We start from the raw sequence: 12,074 nt of genomic DNA, 5'->3' as shown, positions 1-12,074 counted from the left end.
TTCTACTGTTCCCTTGCACTCTCGTTGGAAAGAATACGGTTTGCATAAGATTATATGAATTAAGGAGGTCTACCAGCATCCTTTGCCTTGCACAATCACTTATACAATTAATATTGAAGTCACCACATATAACAAACTTTTTGTATTTCCTATAAAGTGAACCAAGAACCTCCTCTAGCTTTAGCAAAAATGTTGTGAAATCGGAGTCTGGGAATCTATAAATAACAACATTAAGAAGTTTAGCTCCACTGAATTTAACCACACCTGCACAACATTCAAACACCTTTCAGTGCAGTACTTTGAAACATCAGTTGACTCAAATGGGGGCCCGCATCTCGTGGTCGTGCGGTAGCGTTCTCGCTTCCCTGGCCCGGGTTCCCGGGTTCGATTCCCGGCGGGGGTCAGGGATTTTCTCTGCCTCGTGATGGCTGGGTGTTGTGTGATGTCCTTAGGTTAGTTAGGTTTAAGTAGTTCTAAGGCGAATGATGACCTAAGATGTTAAGTCCCATAGTCCTCAGAGCCATTTGAACCATTTGACTCAAATGGGATACCGTTTTTCACATACATGGCTACTTCCCCACACCGCAAATAGCTCCTAGAGAAGCTGCTAGCCAACCTGTATCCTGGTAAAGAAAGCCTCTGAATTATCTCCTTATTTAAGAAGTGTTCAGATATACCAATTATTTCAGTCAACATCTATAAGCAGTTCACTAACTTTATCTCTAATACCTTGTATATTTTGATGAAATATACTAATTCCCTCATTAATCGGATACCTAAGCTTTGTCGAAAGTGATTTCTTTGTTAGAGGGACTTCCCTTAAGCAGGAATACCTATCAGCTGACTTCAATCTAAAATAGGTGCAGCTCTAACACCCACAACTACCGGAATTTTCCCATGAGTGATCCCACCACCCCCACCTATGCTGTCACCTATAAGCTTTGCCAACCTCCCCTTTCCATACCTGTTGCGGTGCAAGCCATGTCCAGTGAAACCCGTCCTGCTGATAGACTCCACCGACACCACTGAAATGTGACTCATGCCTTCTGTCATCAGCGCACTCCAAAGTCTCATGTTATTACTCCTGACGGCTGTATTAAGATGAGGCTGAGCGTGACGCTGAAACAGTTCCACGAGATGCACATTTGTGTTGCCAGTCTGAATGGCTATCTTTTCCAGGTCACCATCTACGTCATACTCCCCATCCCTATCAATATTATTACCAGCCCCACCCACAATCACTGCCTGATCCTCTTTAGTAAAATCCCTACATTACCCCCCTATGTTAACAGTCACATGAGCCAATCCTGCATTAGGCTTCACAATGCTGGTGACCTGGTACTCACTCCCCAAAACATCCTGCAACTGCTGGCCTACACCTCTACCATGAGAACTACCTAACAGCAGAACCTTCTTCTTTCTCTTAGACTTTGCAACTATCCTAGCCACCGTAACTGCTGAGGTCTGCTGCATACTTCCTACATCTACAGCTACTGGAGATTCCTCTCCACTAGACTCTGACAGTTGGTCATATCTATTATAAACAACAATAGTAAAACTGTCTGAAAATCTCCTTCTCCTAGCAAATCTCTTGCCAACAGCCAGCCCCCATTCCCCAACCCTCTTCTCCCTCCTCATCCTATCTAGCTCTTCCTGTGCGTTTTTCAACTGCACCTGAAGGGCACAGATCTTACGCTCCTGCTCCTCTGTCAACTTACTCTTGCTACATAACCTGCAGTTCCAGGAGAGGATCTCACCACTGCATTTCCCCCCCCCCCCCCCCCCCGTAAAAATACTTCGAACAAGTCTCACACCGCAATCCACTACTCACGAACCTATGACAAAGCCCACACTTCTCACTCATGGTAAAATTTTACAGGTATTGGAACAAGAAAACAACTTTATCTAAGTTCCGCTACTAGAATAAGAAGATTTAAAAACTGACTACAATAATCACAAACTTGCTCTACAAGGGAAGTAACTACTATTATTGACAGTATTAATCAACAACAAATGAGAATATAACAATATACTAACACAGAAAGAAAAACAAATGTCTAATGACGCAGTAATGAAACTGAAAGCAGTTCGCAAAAATTTCTTCTGAAGTTATTTCATCGGAAAACACCAAGAACACCGGTTGAAGACTACTAAAGTTCCTAAATAAACTACTATACACAAACAATTTATTAGTACTTAGCTTTCGATGCGCCGCTACAGCTGCAACTGGTCAGCGCTGAATGTAAACACGGGTAAGAGGTTAAGTTGCTCGATACGAAACACTCAAAAAATAGTTCAAATGGCTCTGAGCACTATGGGACTTAACATCTGTGGTCATCAGTCCCCTAGAACGTAGAACTACTTAAATCTAACTAACCTAAGGACGTCACAAACATCCATGCCCGAGGCAGAATTCGAACCTGCGACCGTAGCAGTCGAGCGGCTCCGGACTGAGCGCCTAGAACCGCGAAACCTCCGCGGCCGGCACGAAACACTCACAAATATCAGGTCACCACACAAGAAAGGCAGAGGTGAATGAGCAAACCACTAATACGTCACTTATATAGTAAATATTATCAGAAAAACCGTTAAAATATATATCTGAAACCTAAAAATAGATGAAAACTTAGAGAGTGATCTCATACGGAGCACAAGCTTGGACTGCTTTATTAAGGAGGGGGAAGGAAATCGGCTGTGCTCTTTCAAAGGAGCCATCCTGGCATTTGCCTGGAGCGATTTAGGGACATAATGGAAAACCTGGATGTGGATGGTCGGAGGCGGATTTGAACCGTCGTCCTCCCGAATACGAGTCCAATGTTCTAACCATTGCGCAACCACGCCCGGTCAAGAGATGCGAATTCTTCTGTGAGCAAGTCAGTCTCTAACTGGTCACAGTTCTCCGCGTAAGCGACTATCACTACTTGTTATCAAAAATGGCTATGGAACTTAACATATGAGGTCATCAGTCCCCTAGACTTAGAACTACTTAAACCTAACTAACATAAGGACATCACACACATCCATGCCCGAGGCAGGATTCGAACCTGCGACCGTAGCAGCAGCGTGATTCCGTACTGAAGCCCCTAGAACCACTCGGCCACAGCGGCCGGCTACTTGCTATCGTGGCCAACCCTTGTGACTTCGCTAAACATACTGTCACTGATGCAAATTTAGGCGTAACACCTATGTTGGATCTTTAAGTTCATCAATCTTTAAGTTCATCACGAGGTTATGGTGGATTTATTCATACTTTATCTCTCCATCGATAGTACAGGCTAGGTAAAATAAAACTGGCCTAGAAAACATTTCATGCATCTTGCGATAGGCTTCCAGAGAGGCTGACGTAAGTTAGGCTGCCTGTATTAAGTGCACGAAATATCTTGCGGGCCATTTTTATTTCGCTCACTCTGTATTACTTTGTATCACGCTATTTTTCTTCCATCCTCCATCCGATGGACGAGTCCATCCTCTCGGCTGAGGGACATTGAACATTTGTTGCGTCTTACATATTCTGGAAACCAGATGTCCTCCAAAGGCAATGTCCTAGAAGAATCTCTATCTCCTGCATATCTGGCCCAGCGGTTCTAGGAGCTTCAGTCTGTAACCGCGCGACCGCTACGGTCGCAGGTTCGAATCCTGCCTCGGGCATGGATGTGTCCTTAGGTTAGTTAGGTTTAAGTCGTTCTAAGTTCTAGGGACTGATGACCTCAGATGTTAAGTCCGATAGTGCTCAGAGCCATTTGTCCTGCAGATCGCTTCCGCTTGGACACCTTCCATTCATGTTCCGGCTTCGCCTCTGCAACTCCAAGACTACGCCTCGTACGACATCCTCTGACACGATGCTACATGCTGTTCCCGCCTATGTGCGAAAACTAGCTTGACACGCGTTCCTCTACATTATGTCATGCAGTGTGTTCCTTTAATTAATGTACAGACTACTCGTTTCGTTTATTACCAAGGTAATTACATTTTTCTACCTCAAAAAAATATCGCTTTCCATTTACGCATACTGAAAAACTTATCCATTGAAAATAAATTTAAAAAATGTTCTGTGAGCTTCGAAATGCAGCGTGGGTTCGATGATTTCACGTTGTCTCAAATTATAAAAAGAGTCGAGTTACTACGCTTCAGTTTCACACCTTACTTTTCTCTTGAAGAAGGAGACCATGAATAGTTCGATACTCTTAAATGTTTGTGTATTGTCATAGGCCTAGTTTACGGTACACAGTCCAGTCCCATTAATGTGAGTACCGTCTATGTTCGCCGTCAGCCTGCTATAACGACTCACAGACGACAGATGGCGGCACTAACAGTGGAAGATATAGAAGCCGTGTCGGGGGACGCTGGGAAAATCGAGTCGTGTCCTAATCCAGAAAAAGCGATTGTCTTTCGTCCAAAAGAGCGTGATCATTCGATTGCGAGCAAAGAATGAAGGCATTTCCGAAACGGCTAAGTTTATAAACATTTCGCGTGCCGTTTTGCTTAAAGTATACCATGCATGGCAAATTGGTGCTATCCAAAAGAAGCGCAGAGGCAGCTGTAGCGCACCATGGATCATAGGGGTGAAGGATGCTATGGAGATGCGTGGGGCGTACAGTCGTCCAACTGTTGAGCAACTGACCATTCAGATGGGCCAAGGGGCTACCGACAGTTTCTCCTCAACGACTGTTCAGAGAACGGAGCTGCGGATGGGCCTCCGTAGCAGGCACCTGGTTCAGGCACCCATGCTGACTGCTGTTTATATGCATGCCAATTCCGCGACTGAACTTTCACTGAGCCACAACAGGTGGCCTTTTCAGGCGAACCACATTTTATGCTCCATTGTATGGCCGTTGGAGTACATGGCCCTGCAACAATTGGCGTGGGGTTTCAGGCCGGAGGAGGGAGAATTCTGGGTTTTGGAATCTTTATGTGGCATTGCCTGGGCGATATCGTCATTCTGGAAGGCACGGTGAATCAACACAAGTACGCATGCATCCTTGGTGACCATTTCCATTCCTACATACAGATTGTTCTTCCTCTGCGCCCTGGCATCTACCGGCAGGACACTGCAACGTGCTGCAAAGCTGCCAGTGTACGTGCGTGGTTCGAAGAACATCAAGATGAGTTTACTATACTTCCCTGGCCACCATACTTTCTAGATTAAAACCCAATCGAGAAGCTGTGGTACAACCTTGATCGGGCAGTTCACGCCCTGGATTCTCGACCGAGAAACTTAAGCAGCTGGTCACGGCACTGGAGATCGGCTCTACACGCCATTTGGTATCTTTCAGAACCTCACTCACTCTCTTCCCAGGCGCATGCACTGCAAAAGACGGTTATTCAGGCTTTGTACAGGTGGTCACGTTAGTCCGTCTGGACCGCGTATGAAATTCATTTAATTTAAATGCATTTTTCTTGGTCTGCATTTTTCGCAAATGTAAGTGTATTTTGTCCATTTTCTGTCATTCATTTCTTCTACGTTTCAGAGACCTGCACTTTATAGTGCCTCGTATAGAGTGACCAATGTGATAAATGGAAGTTGGTTGCGCTGTGGACTCAGTAGCCCAAGAGGTGCGATTGCTTATAACGGTCATCAGTCAACCGAAGAACGCACCGAGAGTTCTGCCATCATCACTGACGATGCGAATGGGATAGGTACAGAGATGTACCGCGTGCTGGTGAAGAGTATAAAACACCATCAAGCCATAATTCGGTGAGTACTTCGCATGCTCTTCAGTGTCGAACGACATCATCACCATAGTAACAGCATCACCGCCGCTACTGTGCGTATTCCGTTATCTGTGTTCTGTCGTGTGGTAAATTTTCCCAACCATGGTAGTTGACACCAACTTGAAGAACGCTACCACTGTCTCTCACCGAAAGAGTTGAATGTACGAGGGTTGACTGAGAGGTAATGCCTCCACCTTCGTAACTCTTCAACAGTTGGCAGCATTGGTATGTGAGCAGGTACTGGCTTGTTCCGTAGCCTCTTCTCTAGAGCTCCAGTTGGCAGGAAGCTTTAGCATTGAACGGTTGTGTTGTTACAATGTAAAGTATGGAACCCCGCGTAGACGGTCGGTCAGTGCGATGTAAGCAACTTGCCGCCATTGAATTCTTGACAGCAGAATGTGTCACCCCGAAGGAGATTCATCAAATAATGAAAGCAGTTTATGGTGATTGTGTTGACGTCAGTAATGTGCGCCGTTGGGCGAGTAAGCTTAAAGATGTTGAGGCGGGACCATTTCACCTGCATAACAAACAAAGAGTTGGACGGCCTGTGACAGCAACCACCGAGTTTCACAAGCAAAATGTTCACAGATTGATTCAGGACGATCGACGTATCACTCAGAGAGAAACTGCAAGCACAATCAATTGTGACAAGAGAAGAAACGTGGGCACACCACTACGACCCAGAGACGGAACTTCAGCCTATGGAATATCGACACAACGACTTGCTCCAGAAAAAGAAATTCAAGACGCAGCCCTCAGCTGGAAAAATCACGGCCACAATGTTCTGACACGCATATGGTGTTATCCATGTCGATTTCCTTGGTCGTGGAACAACAATAAATTCAGAGTGTTTACATCCCAACACTGCGAACTCTGAAAGCAGAATGACAATGCCAAACCACGCAATTCACGTGCCACAACAGCGGAACTTCAGAGACCGAATCTCACCACGGTAAGGCATCCTCCATACAGTCCAGATTTGCCGCCCTCTGACTTCCATTTGTTCCCGATAATGAAAGACGATCTGCAGGGACATCATTATGCTTCTGATGAAGACGTTGAGGGACGTATGAGACTGTGGTTATGGAAACAAAGTGTTGACTTCTCCCGTGACGGCTTCAGAAAACTTGTTCATCGTTGTCAGAAATGTATCCAGTTTGCTGGTCATTATATGGGAAAGTGAATATTGGTAATTAAAGATCACATTTTAAGGATTATTTCTGCGTTTGATTTATTAAAGTATTTCCATCCAAACCCAATCAGCGAAGGTGGAGGCATTACTTTTCATTGAACCCTCGTACAAAGCAGTGCTTACGGCTCAAGGATGTTGCCATGGGACTGCTAAGGGCGTGCTTCCGTAAGGAAATACTCAGGCCTTGTCGATATCCGGTTGAATCAGCGTCAGGCTCTGCAACGAAAGCTGTTATTTTGTGCCTGCAGGTAGATACTACATTTCCATAAATTTAGATATAATAGTAGCTTTCCTGGTAGAAAGCTAAGAGTGACAAGTGTTATGAGATAGTTTTGCCTACAGTTAACATCTGAGTCTGCATGGTGATTTAGAAAACATACGTTCATACATTTGCAGAGTACAAAAACCGAGAAAATATAGCGCCTTTGAAAATGAGTATATGGGTTTTAGGGCTTTGCTGCATTTATTACAATCAACTTATAATTACAAATAATGCATCAAATGAAAGAACGACTGCAAACGATAAAGAAATAATTGTAAGCGTCTCCTTAAAAATCTCCACACAGACGTCACTGGAACTGCCAATGTAATTATAACCGATACATCAAATGAAAGAGCTACTCAAACCAAGAATGACTGAAGAACGTGTTGAACGAGTGAGAGTTTTTCACGCATAGCCCCAAGAAATAGGTACGGAAGGCTAGTCGTGAATATACCTAGTCCCCTCCAACCCTACATCTACGGTGTTCTCATTACAGTGAAAATACGGAAAGCAGTCCTCTTAAAAATTACGATACATATTCAATTTCCACACATCCGGCATTCTAAGATGCTCTTGAATGATAATTTAGTTGTTCCTAATGAAATATAACTACTATATCCTTTTCATCGGGGAAAACTTTCCTCTACGTGTAGCCCATGGATAAAATCAAGCTCACAGTTCCTAACAATTCGGAATTTCCAGTGGTGACAACTAACGTACGCTAGTAACACCTTCGAGTTTTCTTCAGAGGGCTGCTCTCTGCTAGAACTGCAAGGTGTTATTGAAACGTTTTATGCTGATTATTAGATGTAGCAATTTTGTAGGTAGTGCGTTGAAAAATTATTGATGTTTTCGTATTGATGTTTTAATTAATTCACATTAATCGTGTAAGGAGCTAGGTATTTCGAAATTCTGTTTATAAAAAGTATTTAAAGCCAAGTAGTGCAGTGGAGACAAGCCCTGATATGTGGGGCCAATTATAAACTGATATCACGTATGCTGAGATTAGAACAGTTCACACAGCAGTTCACAATGCAACAACGGATCGATATTTGCTGGCATTACAGAGCTTTATTGGTAGACGCGAGGTTCGACACACCATCTACTATGACAATATCCAGACATTCCATGAAGTGAACAAAGAGATAATGGAAATGTGGACGGCAGTCCATGCTGGTATCACCTATCACAACCTCGCAAAACAAGGCATAACACTGAATTTTAAAGCTCCACTTGTGGCTTAGTAGGGCCCGTTGGAGAGGGGGTACTTTCAGTCGAAAGATGTCAGAAAAGAACTCGAACGTTCCACAACGAGGAAAGGCTACAGAGACTGTGCTCGTGGACATTGAAACCGCCCTCAACTTGAGGCCAATCGCTGAAAAGTAAGACAAAGTGCTTTCACCAGCACACTTTTTGGTGGGGGAGGGACTCACAACTTTGCCAAGATCCGAGCCACCAATTGTAACAGGCTCGGAGAGAAGATTCAGATTCCACTAGAAAACTTAGACTGTCAGTTGTTTCAGTACGTTTGCTTATGTTTAGTCGTAATTGTGGCATCACTATAAGGTTGCAGCACTGGACAAGCTTTAATGTTAGATTTGCACAGCAGAGGTCAAATATGCATTTTTTTATGTAATTCGACAATTTATTCTTTACGCTCTACTTAAATATTACTTCAGCAGCTTGTACACGGGCAGTAAGCTGAGAAATTTTAATAATGAATGCAAGTAATCCGAAGGTCGCAATGCTGGCAGCTTTTGCCGAGCGGTTCTAGGCGCTTCAGTCCGGAACCGCGCTGCTGCTACGGTCGCAGATTCGAATCCTGCCTCGGGCATTGATATGTGTGATGTCTTTAGGTTAGTTAGGTTTAAGTAGTTCTAAGTCTATGGGACTGATGACGTCAGATGTTAAGTCCCACAGGGCTTAGAGCCATTTGAACCATTTGAAGGTCGCAATGCTTAAATGACAGCTGGGACCGCGCTCGAAATAGATGAAAAACGCCTCTTGAATTACAGCAGACAAAGACTCCAAAAGTTTCTGTCCGTGATCCCGTTCACGGTTTCGGCACCAGAAAATGTGTGGTATCAATTATAAAGTGATTTAACGTCAGTGAACATAAGTTATTTAAACAGAAGTTACATCACGGAACTTACATAACGCCTTTCGTTAGAAATGCAGTGTTAAATGCTGAGATGTCGTTTAGCTATCTTGCACAGCAGAATTTGCGTAGTACAATGTTATGTAGCCTTTGCCATGCACTTGATAGTGATTGGAATCGTATGTACGTAGTAGCAGATGTTTCTAAAACAATACTATTAAAAACTGAATCTCCTTTGCTACATGAACTTTATTATTTATAATTACGTTTTTATAAGTTTGTTAAACTTGATTCACGTTTTCAAAAAGAAGCTGCAACAAAAATCACTAGGGAAAACATCATTTGTAACCGTTACACTTATGATAAAATGTTTGCTTGAACTGTAACTATCTTAACTTTTTCAAGAAATGTTGGGAATGCAGTTAATTGCCCTACTCCACTCTCTATTACATACTAATCTTTATATCATTTCAGATGTGTCGAGGAGTTGGAGTCAGTAATGTCACAGTCCGTTTTCGTCCTCCTTTTTCTGAATATGATGAACATCTGTGTACACATTTTCGTTACATCGGTGGTAAGCATAATATAAATTTTCAATATTTATAATAGTTGTAACGTTTCAGACAAAAAACAATTGGTGGGCGGCTTAAATGTGAAGCTCTGGTATGGGAAGCGACGGAAAGTCACGTATGCATCTGTTAGGTAAAAACAGGAAAAGATATTATTTCGTATGTTTTTCTCATCTGCTCTTGCAAACAACTTTCTAACGTAATACATGTTGCTATGAAGGTAAACCTGTCGACATTACACGAGGTGATATCAAAACTAAGATTTAAGCAATGTGTAGTAGCTATACATACAATGAGGTGACAAAAGTCATGGGACTGCCACAAATACAGGTGGCAGTAGTTTCGCGTATACAAGATATAAAAGGGCAGTCCATCGGAAGAGCTGTTATTTGTACTCAGGTGATTCATGTGAAATGGTGTCCGGCTTGATTATGGCCGCACGACGGGAATTGACAGACTTTGAACGAAAATTACCGAACTATCAGTTTAATAAGTCACAGCCGCAAAATACTAACGCGAATTCTATACAGACGAATGGAAAAACTGGTAGAAGCCGACCTCGGGGAAGATCAGTTTGGATTCCGTAGAAATATGGGAATACGTGAGGCAATATTCACCCAACGACTTATCTTAGAAGTTAGATTAAGAAAAGACAAACCTACTTTTCTAGCAAATGTAGACTTCGAGAAAGCTTTTGATAATGTTGACTGGAATAACTTCTTTCAAATTCTGAAGATGACAGGGGTAAAATACAGGGAGCGAAAGGCTATTTACAATTTGTACAGAATCCAGATGGCAGTTATAAGAGTCGAGGGACATGAAAGGGAAGCAGTGGTTGGGAAGGGAGTGAGACAGGATTGTAGCCTCTCCCCGATGTTATTCAACCTGTATATTGAGCAAACAGTTAAAGAAACAAAAGAAAAATTCGGAGTAGGTATTAAAATCCACGGAGAAGAAATAAAAACTTTAATGTTCGCCGAAGGCATTGTAATTCTGTCAGAGACAGCAAAGGACTTGGAAGAACAGTTGAACGGAATGGATAATGTCTTGAAGCGAGGATATAAGATGAACACCAACAAAAGCAAAACGAGGATAATAGAATGTAGTCGAATTAAGTCGGGCGATGGTGAGGGAATTAGATTAGGAAATGAGACAAAGTAGTAAAGGAGTTTTGCTATTTGGGGAGCAAAGTAACAGATGATGGTCGAAGCAGAGAGGATATAAAATGTAGACTGACAAGGAAAGCCTTTCTGAAGAAGAGAAATTTGTTAACATCGAGTATAGATTTAAATGTCAGGAAGTCGTTTCTGAAAGTATTTGTATGGAGTGTAGCCATGTATGGAAGTGACACATGGACGATAAATAGTTTGGACAATAAGAGAACAGAAGCCTTTGGAATGTGGTGCTACAGAAGAATGCTGAAGATGGGTAGATCATATAACTAATGAGGAAGTATTGAATAGGATTGGGAAGAAGAGGAGTTTGTGGCACAACTTGGCAAGAAGAAGGGATCGGTTGGTAGGACATGTTCTGAGGCATCAAGGAATCACCAATTTAGTACTGGAGGGCAGCGTGGAGGGTAAAAATCGTAGAGGGAGACCAAGAGATGAATACACTAAACAGAATGAGAAGGATGTAGACTGCAGTGCGTATTGGGAGATGAAGCAGCTTGCACAGGATAGAGTAGCATGGAGAGCTGCATCAAACCAGTCTCAGGACTGAAGACCACAACAACAACGAAAGCGGAATGGTAGTTGGAGGTAGCTGCATGGGCCATTCCATTTCGGAAATCGTTAGTGTACTGAATATTCCGAGATCAACAATGTCAAAAGTGTGACGATAACGCCAAATTTCAGGTATTACCTCTCAGCACGGACAACTGAGTGGCCGACGGCCTTCACTTAACGACCGAGAGCAGCGGCATTTGCGTGGAGCTGTTAATGTTAACAGACAAGCAACACTGCGTGAAACAACCGCAGAAACGTGGGACGCACGACGAACGTAGCTTTTCGGATAGTGCGGCGAAATTTAGCGTTAATTGGCTACGGAAGCAGGCAATCGGCGCGAGTGCCTTTGCTAACAGCACGACATCGCCTGCAGCGCCTCCCCTGGGCTCGTGATCATGTCGGTAGCATCCTACATGACAGGAAAACTGTGGCCCGATTTCAGTTGGCAAGAGCTGATGGGAGAGTTCGGGTGTGTCGCAGACATCACGCAGCCATGGCTCCTTTTGTCAACAAG

The 12,074-nt window shown here is 43.4% G+C and overlaps 1 protein-coding gene across 1 annotated transcript in view; it reads left to right on the top strand.

The window, feature by feature from the left end:
* LOC126353460 (putative odorant receptor 85e) overlaps window positions 1-12,074 on the top strand; it is an 87,985-nt gene that overhangs the window by 42,591 nt on the left and 33,320 nt on the right. The window contains exons 5-6 of the mRNA XM_050002765.1: window positions 5,469-5,695; window positions 9,739-9,838. Of these exons, the coding sequence (XP_049858722.1) occupies window positions 5,469-5,695; window positions 9,739-9,838 (327 nt within the window). The remainder of the gene's footprint in view (window positions 1-5,468; window positions 5,696-9,738; window positions 9,839-12,074) is intronic.

This window comes from Schistocerca gregaria, chromosome 1, assembly GCF_023897955.1.
Source record: "Schistocerca gregaria isolate iqSchGreg1 chromosome 1, iqSchGreg1.2, whole genome shotgun sequence".
NCBI classification, from domain to species: domain Eukaryota; kingdom Metazoa; phylum Arthropoda; class Insecta; order Orthoptera; family Acrididae; genus Schistocerca; species Schistocerca gregaria.
This window is presented reverse-complemented; position numbering and strand designations above follow the sequence as displayed.